At 34.4% G+C, this 14,939-nt stretch overlaps 3 protein-coding genes across 4 annotated transcripts; 2 read left to right on the forward strand and 1 right to left on the reverse strand.

The window, feature by feature from the left end:
* The first annotated feature begins 1,214 nt into the window (after window positions 1–1,214).
* On the forward strand, window positions 1,215–11,182 carry LOC114879391 (RNA-binding protein 42). The gene is made up of 5 exons (XM_029194283.2): window positions 1,215–1,517; window positions 1,806–2,047; window positions 2,127–2,504; window positions 2,586–2,780; window positions 10,841–11,182. The coding sequence occupies exons 1-5, from the start codon at window positions 1,477–1,479 to the stop codon at window positions 10,963–10,965; spliced, it is 981 nt and encodes a 326-aa protein (XP_029050116.1). The 5' UTR covers window positions 1,215–1,476; the 3' UTR covers window positions 10,966–11,182.
* On the reverse strand, window positions 2,789–6,765 carry LOC114879450. Of its 2 annotated transcripts, XM_029194380.2 has the most exons (4): window positions 5,932–6,765; window positions 3,864–4,188; window positions 3,556–3,785; window positions 2,789–3,475 (listed from the first exon to the last, which is right to left on the reverse strand). In XM_029194380.2, exons 2-4 carry the CDS (start codon window positions 4,082–4,084, stop codon window positions 3,303–3,305), a joined length of 624 nt encoding a protein of 207 aa, XP_029050213.2. In that variant the 5' UTR covers window positions 4,085–4,188; window positions 5,932–6,765; the 3' UTR covers window positions 2,789–3,302. The 2 variants fall into 2 exon arrangements, with proteins under 2 accessions (XP_029050213.2, XP_046141254.1); XM_046285298.1 differs by lacking the exon at window positions 5,932–6,765 and having other exon boundaries at window positions 3,864–5,007.
* Window positions 11,183–11,297: 115 nt separating the features above from the next.
* On the forward strand, window positions 11,298–14,907 carry LOC114879424 (radial spoke head 1 homolog). The gene is made up of 6 exons (XM_029194327.2): window positions 11,298–11,530; window positions 11,832–12,051; window positions 12,214–12,440; window positions 12,557–12,694; window positions 12,821–12,967; window positions 13,440–14,907. Exons 1-6 carry the CDS (start codon window positions 11,471–11,473, stop codon window positions 13,569–13,571), a joined length of 924 nt encoding a protein of 307 aa, XP_029050160.2. The 5' UTR covers window positions 11,298–11,470; the 3' UTR covers window positions 13,572–14,907.
* Window positions 14,908–14,939: the final 32 nt, after the last annotated feature.

A 14,939-nucleotide genomic window follows, 5' to 3' on the forward strand; every position in this document is an offset into this window, starting at 1 on the left:
CTCTCTTTGCTCTCCACAACCTCATACTTTATACTCAATCCATTTTCTCTCTAAGTCCCTCCTTACTGCCCCTTCCATTTTCAGAAATAAGGATCTCCGGCCTTCTTGGACTTTGCTTATATGACTTTCCCCAGTTTGTCTAGGAACCTGGTAATACGTTTCAATACACCCAAGTCCACTTCCATCAGAATTTCTTGAACATCCTTGCCATCACTGAAACCCTTTCCATTTAAATACGCATTAAGTTCCACCCTACTTTCATAGAACCTCTCACATTCCTAAATAACATGTTCAATAGACTCGGTTTCTGCTCCACAAACACATCCCTTTTCTTCTATTAAATTCTTCCTAAACAGGGACTCACCCAGATTGAAGTGATTTGCCCTAATTCTGCTCAATCTTACTATTTTATACTATCAAACCAAGGCTTTCTTGCCCCAGCATTATTATTTTCTATCGCAAAGTATTTTGCCCCCTTTACTTCACCCATCCTTTTTGCCCTTTCATGGCTCCTTTCCTACACCCCTTCCATAATGTAATTCGTAATATCCTTTTCCGCTATTCCAAACTCAAAAACCTCTTCCCCGTTAGTCGCCTCTGCTGCTTGTAAGTCCGCCCTTTCTTTCCCTTCTATGCCCACATGGCTAGGTATCCACGCCAAGCCCACCCAACTCTAGTACATACTAGCCATGTTGAAGTAAAAAGGGCAACACCGCGGGAGTCCGGTCTGAATATATCAACACCTACCCTACTCTATCTGCCTCCCGGACTCCCAGACTCCTGACTATATACTCTCTGAACTTCACATAACCTCTTTGGTTTCGTTCCAATAATTTCGCTTGTTTCAAGGTTTTTATTAATTTATATACACGTTTATCAATTCTTAAATGTTTCAATTTGATCCAAAGATGGTTTCATTTTGCTTCATACCTAAATTTTCTTGAAACCACTGTAAATATTTCAAATATCATGCTTCACAACACCAAACTACTTCGAAAGTACACAAAATATATATCACATTTGTAACAATTTTATACTACCACATCACTTCTACTTGCCATAGTTGCAACGCTTATGTATTGTTTATACATAATTAATACAAAATAGTGTATAATACTACAGCTTTTAATTAAAAAAGACGTTAATTACAATTCCCAACACAGGACTCTGTTTTTGAAAATAGGACTCCCGATTATAACGTGAGCAGTGTTGCCACGTTGTTCAGCATGGCTAGTACTAGAATCGGCTGTGTTTGTGTTCTCGTTTCTAGGGATTTTTCTAGGGACTGTCGGTCATATTTAGTTTCAATGTTGGTAGTAGAAGGTTTTTTGTGACGGTGTTGTATGTATGTTACATGCAGCCTGGTATAGTCCTGATAAGTACGTTTTGGAGTTTTGACCGGGAAGAAGTGATTTATTAATTAAAATACATATATTTACATTATTGAAATAACCGGAAAACAATAAAAATATCAAAATGGAAGAGAAATTGCGTCAAATGGAAGATGAAATGAACAGGTATTATGCACTTATAAAACAATGTATGAAATTCTAACCTATTTTTCTTTTTATTTCATTGTTTCTTTTAAATTTATGCACATTTTTCTTTGAATATGCATTTGATTATATTATTTATATTTCTAAGAATATTGTATTATTTAAAATTTACATGGTAAATTGCACTAAGTGGTTCATTTGTTATAAACCAAATAAATTATTTCAAGATGCAGGTAACTCTATGAATAAGAAGATTAATATTAAAGTATATGTGATTTTAATTAATTGTATATTTATATTAATTTTTAGGTTCGAGGCTGAAATTGGTAGTCAGTTAGTTACACCTATGGTAAGGCCTGTAATTGGTGCAAACACTTATAATCAAGTAGCTAGACAATTAGAGCAACATGAACTACCAACACCAGTTGTTGCTGCAGCTGCAGCATCATTAGCTTTTCCTCCAATGATGGGATTTCCACCTCCTCCACCACCACCGCCACCACCACCTCCACCACCACCAATGTTAATACCACAGCAAGTTGCAAGACAAGGTAAATAATTGTAAAATATTTGATTATGTGAAAATATAAAAAATTAGGTTTATTATACTTATGAGAGTGTTTGTTGCAGGTACGGTTCCTTCTATTACAACATATTCATCACCTGCACAGATAAGTAATCCGTATTTATCAAATATGGTGGACCCATGTTTAACTGCTACTCCAAAAACATACGAATCTACGTCAACACCAATGATTCATCCGGAAATTATTGAACAGATTATCAATACAAAAATCCCTGAAGATGACAGCAAAAAGAAGCCCAAAGTAAAAGGTGTTAGTACAGCAGCAGAATTAGCAATTAGTCAAGGAAAGGCTAGTTCTATTATGGCTAATGCTAGTGCAGAAGAGAGTCATCCAAAAGGTAAAGGAAAGAAGAACAAAAAAATTGTACGAATGGCTGGTGGACAAATTTGGGAAGATCCTTCTTTGTTAGAATGGGATGAAGGTTAATAACTTATCCATATTTATATTATTTTATTTCATTTTTAACACAACTTACAATTTTATTTTTTTTTTTTGTATACAGATGATTTCAGAATATTCTGTGGAGATTTAGGAAACGATGTCACAGACGAGATGCTGGTAAGAGTTTTCGGCAAATATCCCAGTTTTCAGAGGGCAAAAGTAGTTAGAGATAAAAGAACGAACAAGACGAAAGGATTTGGATTTGTCTCTTTTAAGGATCCTCAAGACTTCATCAAAGCAATGAAGGAGATGAATGGTAAGTCAGAAAATAATTATTCTTTTGTAGAAGAAATTGATTTTGATATAATTGAAACGTTTGGAGAAGTAATGTTTACTTCTTATAAAAAGTAAAATTTATTTTAGTATATGTTTCTAACAGACTAGAATTTTAAAAAGATTTTGTAGTTAAAGTAAATCAAAAGATCCTTTAACGGCCCTTTAATGGATAGTGAGGTAAGATTTTCAAGACAGGAATAAAAAAAAAGTAACAGTTAGTTAAAAAATTAAGTAACTATTTAATGGACTAGAATAAAAAGTTTTAAAGAGTATTTAAAAAATATTATATACAAAAATGTCGTTGAATAATTTAAAGAACTTTTATAAATGCTTAAAAAAAACAAAATTATTTAAAATGCAATTTATGCCAGTAAAGTGAAGTTGCATTTAAGTACAGAGTATAGCAGAATACTTGTTTGAAGCTATACACGATTAAAAATTTCTACAGTTGACCTTTTATACCAATAATATGAGATCAATATTTCGTTCATACTGTAGTAGTTCATTTACCGAATGGACCCCAACCGTAAGATATAAAAAGCTGTGGTATTATTGAATACTGTCTTCGCGGTAGTGTAGGACCTCCATTACGAACTGCAATGCGAGAATTAGATTGTCCCATCGCCGGGGTTGGACTGTCAACTGCTTTTCCCAATTCATGTTGTTGTTCATTACCTTTAACATAATATACATCATGAATCTACATACCCTGATGATAATTTATTGTTACACTTGCCATTATTTAATCTTCTTACCTGCATAATTCCCACGGGGACCATGTGGATTCATATAAAGAATAGAAAAGGGCATACCACCAGCACCCCAACCACGAGACATAATTACATCTTTCTTCGATAATCTATTTCCATTTCGTTTAGCAGCTAGTGGTGACTGACTGTTCTTCTCCAGTGCTGGAGCATTATCGTCCCATGATTCTATTATTGTATTTGGATCTATATTTGGAGCTTGCCTTCGAGTGGGTGTTCTGAAGTTCATAAAAATTTATTTTTCAAAATGATGTTGCATAAATACTGGTACAAAGAAATAGTAAAAAAATAGGTACTTTGATATCGGTAGATTGTCTGGCTCGGTAGCAATGTTTTTATGAACTTCCTGCACCGGTAACCATTCCCAACACTCTCCATTTGAAGAACAGGCCGATGTAATCATAGCATCCAAAACGTTCTGTTCCAGTGTGTTTCGCAGGTCCAACAAAGGCACTGCTTGACATACTATCCACAGTGAGTTCAATGCATAGACAAAGACAGTAACCCCGAACAGCATTTTTCGGCTTTTTTTCGTGTATCTTCTGATTCGTTCAATATTTTCACTTTCGTGAAACGGTTCGTAGTTCGGATACAGCAGCGTGTCGTTTCTTCTTTCGAATTCTGAAAAGCATAAATGCAACATAGTCAGCTTGCACTATGAGTTATCGTCGTGACGATAAGACGCGTGGTCGCAAATTTAAAAATTTTACGACACTCAGCTATGTTGTTTACGATCTTGAAACATTTGTACAATGAGTACCGGTTATTTATATAACATTCTTGCTAAATTTAAACCACTATTCACACGCTTGCTAATTTTAGAAATCGTGGAATGGGGCCTGGATAGAAAATAACATTGTCACTGGTTGATAATGAAAGAGATGTGTAGCTGATTCAGAGGAGCCAAAGAGACTTTCTTAATTGATGAACTTTATTAAAAAAAAAGAAAGATTGTTCATTTTTGTCAATACAAATTTATAATATATTTTGATTAGAAACATTTAGTTTTAATAAGGCTGACTACTCGGGACTGCATACTGTGGTCTGTGTTAGGGTTCCATTTCAATATATTGCATGGAACATAAAACAACTACATATTTATGCAGCACCGACTTGGCGTTTCAAGTATTTATTTCATCTTCGAGTATCAGTTTTCATGTTCTTTCATGCTTGAGCGATTTTACGATCTCTTTGGATCTCGCCGTCTCTCTGAGTAGATTTACCCACGTGGGCCGAAACGTCTGAGTAATCGGCTGTTCGTGGGTTACAGCTATCTGATACACTAATTGTGTTACCGTTTTGTAAAGCATATTTAATCCAAACAATCATGTTTCTACGTTGTGAAAAATTTAAACAAAATGGGACGATCTAATATGCACATCGGATACGTCTCATTACCTCGTTCGGGAAATTAACGATATCGGCGAATTTGTGTTAATAGCAAAGGGAAATAGAATATTTTTGTCTTTACGTAGAACGTAGGTTTCCAAATTTCCGGCGTTCAACAGGCAATCATTTCGAAATGTGAAATGTACAATTGAGAATAGATGTAACATAATAATTCTCGAAATTATTCCAATAACTTAAAAAATAATTCTACTTTTGAACAATTTATTCGATTAAATAATTGTATGTAGTAAGTGAGGGGGTGAGAGGGTAAACCCGCCCTTTACCTCACTTAGTTATGTCAATGTTCGAGATTTGTAATTTACCTCTTTTCCAAAACCACTAATTTTTCAATTGTAATTCGTCTTTGATAGAGTAGACAAAATTAAAATGAAAAATAATAACGTAAAAAGTTAAACATCAAGATCCCAGCCGACAGAGTTCAAATACTATGCTTAGGAAATTCGATCCTTTCGTACGACAAATATCTGTCAGACGATCCTATAAGTAATGCTGTTAGAAGATAGGAACCATCAGACATTGTAGTATCGGAAGTGGTTTAATTGAATTATGTAGCATTAGAAGGGATGCATTAGATGGACTCAATTGTATCTCTTTGTATCTTATATTTTTTTAAATTTCAAGAGAACTTCAATATTTTTTTTAGATGCATCTCTCAATCTTGCAATCTCAAAAAATATAAAATCTAAAAAAATCTAGTTGTGTCTATCTGGTGGACCCCTTCTAATGCCACATAATTCATTCATTAAACTACCATAATTTCTATGCATTACTGAACTGACATCTTGCACACTTAATAAAATTCACAAATTTGCATTGTTTCTCTACGTGATCAATTAACTTGAGCCTTGATTAATCCATCCCTGTTACTATGTCTACTCAAAATTTTATACTATTTGATATTTTTTTTTAATTGAATGAAACAAATAAAAGAAAAACAAAGGTTTAGGCGCTTACCGTTGAAACACACGACCGTCGTTCGTCTCGTAAAGAATGAAGTTCGTTGTCACGGATCAGGTTCCTCGCAAGCACTCGGACATCCGTAACCCCTCAGGGTGGCTGCGACGGAGTGCGTCGCGACGTCGTCCCGTCACGGTACTCATTCAGCAACCCCTACCAGCTCCGATTTTCCCCATAGCCCCTCCACCTGTATCGAAACAACCAATTGGATGGCTCGTTTTCGACGACGACCCCTTCGTCGACGTCGTCGTGGTCGTCATCGTCGTTGTTGTCTCCAGTGGTCATCGTCATCGTATTCTCTCTTGTTTCTTACTATTGTGTGCTGGTCGTCGTTCGCATTCCTCTCTGACCCGATGAATCAGTATCATACGTTGTTCCGTTCCAAAAGTAATGAAATTATGTTTATAAATACATTTTTCTATGTTATATATTTTTCGAAATCAAAATGACTTTGCTTCGGAAAGCATAGACGAATGAAAACGTTTTTTCAATTCCTTGAAAGGGACATTTTGCAGCGGTTTAAAATTCAGAACTCAATAAACTATAAAAATTAGACTGAAATATAGTTTTAGGAGACTTCAAAAGGAGAGTTGTTTGAATGGTTACACATAAAATAACACTTTGTGCCATTGTTATTTATATAACGTCTTAGTTACAGTTTATTTGTTTAACGGCGGTATGGCATTTTATATAAACATTGCCTGTCTTCTTGGCAAAAGTAAGAAGTCCAACGATGCATCAGTATGCACTTGCATCCCTTGCTAAAGAGCTTTTGACTCACGTGTTGCGTCCTATCAGTTGTTTCAATAATGTTTCTGGCACACCTGTTGCGTCTTTATTTTCATCAAGTAATTCTTATCGCCCCTTCACCATTTTGAGGAAAATGTTGTATCAAAGTGGTAGTTATCTAGTGTTGATTCTCATTGATTTTTGATAGCCAGTTCACCCAAATAACGAAATTAGGTATTTGAATATAAAGGGGTCATCCTAAAAATCCATTACTTTTAGAGCAAACTGTGTATGTACAACGTAAGTATGCTGTGTAGTGACCAGAAAATGGCTGTGAAATACCACGAATATTTCTATCGATATATTTATTTCACGCCGAGGAACACACTCGATTACAAAATAAACATATTGTCTACCGAGTCGGTCGTACATATTTTACGCGGGGTCCTCCTCAAGTAAGTGGGTTGAGCAACGGGTGCCTTCCCATTTTTTTGGCGAAATTCAACGATCTTAGCTTTCAGCGAATTTGGTGTGTCATCAACGGTGAATGCAGCAGATGAATGGGTCAGTGGGTCAATCTGACCCGTGATACTTATCAAATATGCAAGGAATATTTATGCAAATGTATTGAAAGTGTTGAAGATTATTCTTCTACCGTGCAAATTTTACACGTTTTGCAATGTCTGACCAATTTATTTTGCTTTATTACATTTAGTACACGGTACATATACGCTCAAAATTTATAGAACGTTTTGCCTTTTTAGAATTAAAAATCTTGAATTTATAACGCAACGTTAATAATTCATCTAGAATCTTTTTTTTTGTTCAGGTATTAATATTTTCTGTTAATTAATTTAACGGGGAGGCCACCTCATTCATCTTAGATACATAGTGGATTTCGTGGTCAGAGGAAAATTGAAGAGCATCTTTAATCTTCCTTCCTTTAATCTTTTTTAAATTTAATTGTTATATTTCAATATTGTTTAAATATTATTTGAATAGAAGCATTTACTTTCGTTCCATAAAACTGAAGTTATCTACTATTGTTAATATGCACTCTTTGATTAATTAAAAATACTCAAATTATACTTATTGAATTTTCTGAAAAGGGCGAAAAAGGAAAACACATAATTTACATTACATTTGTATCATTTTATTCATATAATATCACAAAATGCTTTCAGTCAATAAATATATTCTTTGAACAGGGTTATTAAAAATCGGTAGATTTCACATAAATAGAATACTTTATTAAGAAATTACGAAACATTGAATTCCCATTTGCGGGCAATTGGCCTGGAACGGTGCACGAGGGTGTTAATATATTCTCATCTGATGGGAAGGTCACGATTTGGAGAAAACCCAATGACGAGAATATTAATAATCTTCGATCAATTGTAAAGTTACAAGTAGCAAGGTAATACATTGACGTGAAATCTTTGTCGTTCAAATCGAGCACGCGAATGTATGAAATTTTTGTTCAACGATTTTAGAACAGGCTGTTCTAAAATGTTCGTTAGTCAGCGTGCATATCGGGAATTCCATTTGTTATTCTCACCTCGTATTTCCTCGTGTCTCGGGGATAAAGTATTTCCCGGTGTCGAAATATGAATATTATGGACCACTTATATATTCGGACGAACTTGACTGGCGCAAACTTAATTTAGAACCGACCGATACCATATCCAAAGTACTCCTCAAACATGCTATATGTGATTCAAGAGAATAGCACTTATGAGAAACCTTTTGATACACACGTTTATCATGCCTCTTCCTGTGTTTGATTTAAGCTTATCGGCAGAATCTTGAAAATGGGTCAATAAATTGTACTCTGTTAACGCGTGGAACAATTCAGCTACAAGGGAACAGCAATTTTCTATTTTTTTTTTTATTCATGTTTTATGTGGAAAACATATAATACATGATTTCAGGAAAAATGAGGATTTATGTTTGATTTCAGATTATAGGCAAAATTTTGAATGATAGTTTTTTATTTTTATTTTGTTTTTTCTAACATTGATTTCTAATACAAAAAAAGATTACTTTGAAATTTTTTACATCAATGATTTTAGGGCAAAATGCTTTTCTTCCTTAAATGTACCCTTTAAAATAGTATAACTGTGCACGTAATGACCTTGCATCCTTTTTCCGAGAATTAACACTCTGCATCACAAGTAGTATGCTCCATTTAAAGGTCTTTTCAATTTTCTTTTTTAAATGGAACGTGTATTCGTAGAAATTAAATTCATTGGAAGTTGAATTGAATCCAAATTTCTGAACGTTGACATCGTTAATCGCATTCTATTCTATATTTTTATTTATTAGTACGTGTACAGTATATCTATACGTTTTGTTCTATTCACTCTCTTTTTTTTTTAGTTCCAGTGAAAAACTAGATTTATTCGCGCAGCAAAAATTTTTTACCTTTACTGCTTCGACTGTCACAGATTTAACTATTGCATCGTTTTTACTTTTTTTTTAAAGCTGAGTTATTCTACTTTAAAAATAATAATAATAGTAATTTAAAAATTATTTACAAATAGTTCCAATTATAGTATAAAAGTAAGCAAAAAAAAAGTTAATTTTTGTTATGCTGTTAATAAGATTGTTAATTGAATTTTTATCAATTTTTTCCCACGCTCTAATAATGGCTATTTATAATTCTTATAATGCTACATATTTTTTAGTCTCTTTATAAATTTGGTTTACAAGTATTCCTGACACATTTTCAATAATATTTATATAAAAATTTGAATATTATGATTTCTAAGTTATGCTGATCTTAACCTTTTTTCACCCTGATGAGACACATATGTCTCAACCCGAAACGAGAATGTTTCTGACCCTAAATTTCTGACCCATAGTGAAAACTTCAGTAGGACGAACATTTTACGTTAATTGCCAGAGGCAAGGTAAAATGATCGATTTCTCAATCAACAGACAGACATGCAAACAGTATCGAACCAAATTCACGGTGTTCATACAAGCTGGAAATAATTAGAGGACCAGCCACCTTTGATCATTAACACGTTGACTGCTACGTTGAAACTGTTAAAAATTTCATTAGATACTGTAATAGAACTTCTGTTACATGAATGCGCGTTACATGACCGTTCTGTTATTTGAACAATACATTTCCTATTTCAGTACTGCATGTAACCATAATGTACATGTATGATGGATTTCCTATGGAAATTCAAGCATCACCCACATATGGGTCACGTGGTAATGAACGTGTTAAACGTTATGGTTCATTATTGAAAGTGCAGTCCATAGTGACACGAATTTTTCGTCGCTGGCGTATGTATACTTCATAATTGTTACTTGAAAAAAAAAATTTCACACGTTATGAAAAATGCTGGTAAAACGAGAGAATACTGGTAAATTAATACAGTACTGTCTATTGAAATATTTATATAATTTCACTGAAAAGTATTCATATTAGATAATTGGAAATTTTAACAAGAGCCAGTAGTCATTAAATAAAATAAATAGTAGTCATTAAATTAAACAGAACGCCCAGTATATGTGCCAGTGGTGCGCCTAGTAGTATGCCGACAGTTTAGTCAGACGCAACAAGTGAATCAGTTCGAACAGAATCAGACCAAACTAAACATGAAAAAGAATTTATTATTTGAATTTAGGCTTGTAATTCATAACAGTTTAGGTTCGAGGTTTAGTCATTGATATGATGATCATTCGAACGGATATACGAGTGACTGTTTGAGGTACTTGCGTGACTCGATACAACTTGTATTGTTGTCCCAGGTGGAACCTTGCACTCGCTTTGACTAAAATTACACAACTGATCAGTGACTTTACCTTTTTTATCCGATCTTTAACTCTGATTACTTCGTTTTTATAATTAGAAGCAGTTGAAGTATTGTTAATTTAAGATGATGGTATGCATCGCGTCCTTTTTTCTATAATTCTTCATGGTTGATGATTTATTGTCTTCGCCGGACACCCCCTATGTTGCGACAGATCTGGAGAACGCTCCTCCATTTTCTCTAACCACGTAACATCTTAAAACAATAATTAGTGTAACCAATAACAGTCTCTGTAAGATCAGGATAAATATTCCTTTATTTTGGAAAATGTCCATTTGTATTCACTGGAAAAGGAAACTTGTGTCCCCTGTAAGAATAACTTTAACTTAATAAAATTGTGTTTTCAGGACGGTACGTGGGCTCGCGTCCCATAAAACTGAGGAAGAGTTCATGGAAGCAGAGAAATTTGGAGACAGTGAGGAAGAAAGAGAAAGAGAAACAAACGTTAATTGGTTTGCTGACCGGACGGTGACGTGACACCTTCGCTCTTCTTTTCGTTTACGCCCTTAAGTGGATTATATGTGGTTTTATCGAAAGAATTCTCACCACATTAACGTATATAAAGTATTCTCCACGATTGATAGGTTGTTTTTAACAATCACAATTCGTTGGAGTAAATACGTTCGTAAAAGTTGTTGAGATCGTAACATGCAATCAATTACTATGTAATATTACTTGCAAAATATGAAGCAGAAAAAAAAATAAATTCTTACTTTAATTGAAATTTCTGAGTGGCGTTTAAAAATATCTCAACGTTGCATCTATAGGAATTCAATTAAAAGTTTTCTAAATACAAAACTTTTGAGCCCAGTTTTCTTCATTGTTAGAACATGTACTATACATATAAAATCTAAGTCTGAATGAAGCCAATTATGAAATTAATTGCAGATTTTATTATAGCATATTGATATTTTCACGTCAAACATGATCAAAGTGAACATGCAAAGAACAGGAAGGAAATAAACGAGGTTTATAAAATGTCTGAGTATCCGGAAATTGCAGGCGAACCCGGAGAGGAGGAGACGAATCCTTTAGGGGTAGATTTCCTTTTTTACTCATAGAAGTTTTATTTGTACATCGCTGATCATTACGCTTCGAAAAACATATAAAATATAACGTACCATGAATTTTGAAAATGTAAAAAAAATATTCTTGCTCTTTTTCTATCAACAGGACTTTGTACCAGAGAAATAACAATTTTATAAGTTCTAAAAGATTTACAAATACTTCCTTAAATTATTACATGTAAAAATATATTTCGTATTAAAAATCTTTATACCTCATGTCGAAGAATTTCGTAGTAAAAATTAAACAGTTACTATATCAATGTAATCGTAGTTATATGAAGGCGAACGAAACGAGAAAGGAGATCGGCATGGTCGAGGGAAAGCTTTGCTTCCGAATGGCGACATGTACGTGGGACAATATTGCAAAGGATTAAGACACGGTCCAGGATTGTACGTATTTAAAAATGGAGCACGATACGACGGGCAATATAGACAAGGCGTGAAGTATGGTCAAGGAACATTTTGGTACCCTGACGGCACTCGATACGAGGGTAACAAAACAATGTACAGTACCGAGCATGATAGGCTTTCCTAGAAAAAATGGCGATGTACCTTCCTCTATGAGAGAGTAGGAATCCAGGAATCCAAAAAACCCGGGACATCACCATTTTCCCTGGGGAAGCCTACTATGCTCGATACTGTACGTTTAACAGGAGAATGGAAACGGGATACGAAATACGGTTTCGGTGTGTATTACTACGTAAATGGTGACGTTTACGAAGGTTCTTGGAAAAAGGATCTTCGACACGGTATGGGATCTTATCTTTATGCTGATACGAACACGAAATTTATGGGCACTTGGATCATGGATCGCATGCAAGGACCAGGACAATTGATTCACCCACGACATCGATTCCACGGATATTGGGAATTAAATTTGGTGAGACAAATTTTAATACGTTCCTATATTGAATGTTTCAAAATCTGAGTCCATTGGATAATTATGGTTGCGCCACTGAATTATAAATAAAATGTTAAATAAAAATTTGATCGCAGCCATACGGTCGGGGTTGTTTTACCTTCGAAAATGCTTGTATGCAGCATGGACACTATATACATGTCAAAGATCCTGATTATATTGAAACCCCGGAGGAAAATAAAGATGAGACTCAACCCCAACCTGAGAATGTTGAGGTATAATTTTATAAAAATGTTACTTTTATATAAAATAACCCAGACCTGTGAAATCCATATAAAAATACTTTGACCAAAATTAATATTTGTTTGAAAAATGAATGAATAAATATATTTTTGGAATAGAAAACGGAAATGAAGGAAAGCACAGGACCTCCACCGTTTGAACCACCTCCTCTAAAAAAAGGTTTTATTCCTTTATGGCGAGCACGTTGTATTACACCTTATAATCCTGATTTATTACCACCTGAACCAGTACCTCTTCAGGAAGAGGTAATTATGCATATAATTGAACAGACAAATGTTACAAATATTTATAAAATTTTCCAAATTTTATTTTCTCGAAGATACAAACAAATTTTATCTTATTTCTGTACCATCGGTATTAGGATACCTAGTATACATAATTAAAATAAATATTGGAAAGCCGTTCGACGGTATCCGGTTTCTGTACTTCAAAATTCGCTGCACAATTCGTGGGCATCTGGAAGACTAAAGTAGGCGAGATGAACAATCTAAATTAGTTGATTGTGGTCTGACAAGCACTTCCGGTCGCTTCCATTTTAATCCGACAGTCTCCAGACTTGAGATTCCATTGATAAAATTACGATATCCGTATCCACTCATCTATAGTTTACATAACACATCCGCTCTTTGAACAATTCAATTACCCAATTACTGCTTTATTTTTTTTAGTTAAAGATAAGTTCGTGTTGTTGCTTAATAATTTCTTTTAATTGTCTAGGTATCCTTGGACTCTCTAGTTGATAAATGTTCAGAGGATATATCAAGAGCTGAAGAATATTTGAAATACGAAGATGAATATGAGGGAGAATATGAAGAATATTATGGGGAAAATGATATAAATAATATTTGAATATAACGTGTACGTGATTAGATGAAAATGCAACATGGTCTTTTTTTTAAGCAGTTTATTTAGGACATTATTATAATAACAAATGTGCGTGTGTGCCCATAATGTCGAATAACGTAAGAACTTGATACGTAGGCACGCATAGATCTTGTTGACAAGTCGCATCGTCAAAAAAGTGTACAGTGTATTACATTGAATCAGCAATAAATATACAACGCGGTTACGTGTATATATATTCGTATGTCTGCTAAGCAATACGTTCAAATCGAAGAAAATTGCAGTCTATTCGGTTAACTTGTATGAGATACTTTACATTAGTCATAGATTATACCATGTATTTTTCCGTTTTCTTTTATTTCTAGGTTTTAAAAGCGCAAGCCGCTCGTTTGCCCGTTCACATGCGTGCAAGCGTGTGTCCAAGAGTATAATAAATCAAACGTAAAACACAGATAGAAATTATGGGGTTTCGACGTTATATACACACTTCTTAAATAGGAAGACGAAAATAGTCGCTTGAAAAGTAGGTAAAGATGTATGAAAGTGGAAGAAACGTTACTTTTAAAGTTCTTATCATCCTCCTCAATCGGCCCCTAAATACCAATTAAACGTAACAATTTCTTTAAAAAAATTTTGTTTCCCCTTCTAACAATACTAATGAATACTGGCATTTGAATAGTTTCGAAATACTAAAAGGCGCATGTATTTAATATACATTTGTATATATCGCCCTTTAGTTTTCAAATGAGTCTTTCTTTTATAAAACGGTGTTATTCGACTACATTGACATTAAAGGCTCAATGGAGGTCGAAAAGTTTTTTTAAAAGGACGGAGGAAGAGGGCAAAGGAATAAAAAATGTGTTGCGATATTTCGCAGTCTTTTCAACAATAAGCTATTTTGTACGAGTGAGCGAACCCTTTTCACTTGCACTGGATTGTTAAACAGCTGCCGTTTAAAGTCCTACGATGTGATTCGTGATAGCACATTGACGGGAAATCATTGTTCCTCTTTTGTATGTATCACAGTGTTCGATGACACCTTCATGTGAATATTTTGTGACACGTCCTGAGATTCTACACAAGTAAGAATATCGTTACGAATCGTGCGCTGATAATTCGGTCTACAACAGGTATGCACAGCAAGTAGTAAGATAAACACGGGCGCCTGAAGCATTACGGGGGGCACCTTAGCGCCTTACGAGTACTGTCGTATACATGCCTGTTACGGTCTCAGCGATTTCTTGGCACAATATCAAAAGAATTCGCGATTATTGCGAAATATCCACAGCCCTGAATCGATTAAAACATATCTTCTATTTTCTCTCTCTCTCTCTCTCTCCCCCTATCTCTCTCTCAATATACCAATTCTGAGAG

Source organism: Osmia bicornis, chromosome 4, assembly GCF_907164935.1.
Source record: "Osmia bicornis bicornis chromosome 4, iOsmBic2.1, whole genome shotgun sequence".
NCBI lineage: Eukaryota > Metazoa > Arthropoda > Insecta > Hymenoptera > Megachilidae > Osmia > Osmia bicornis.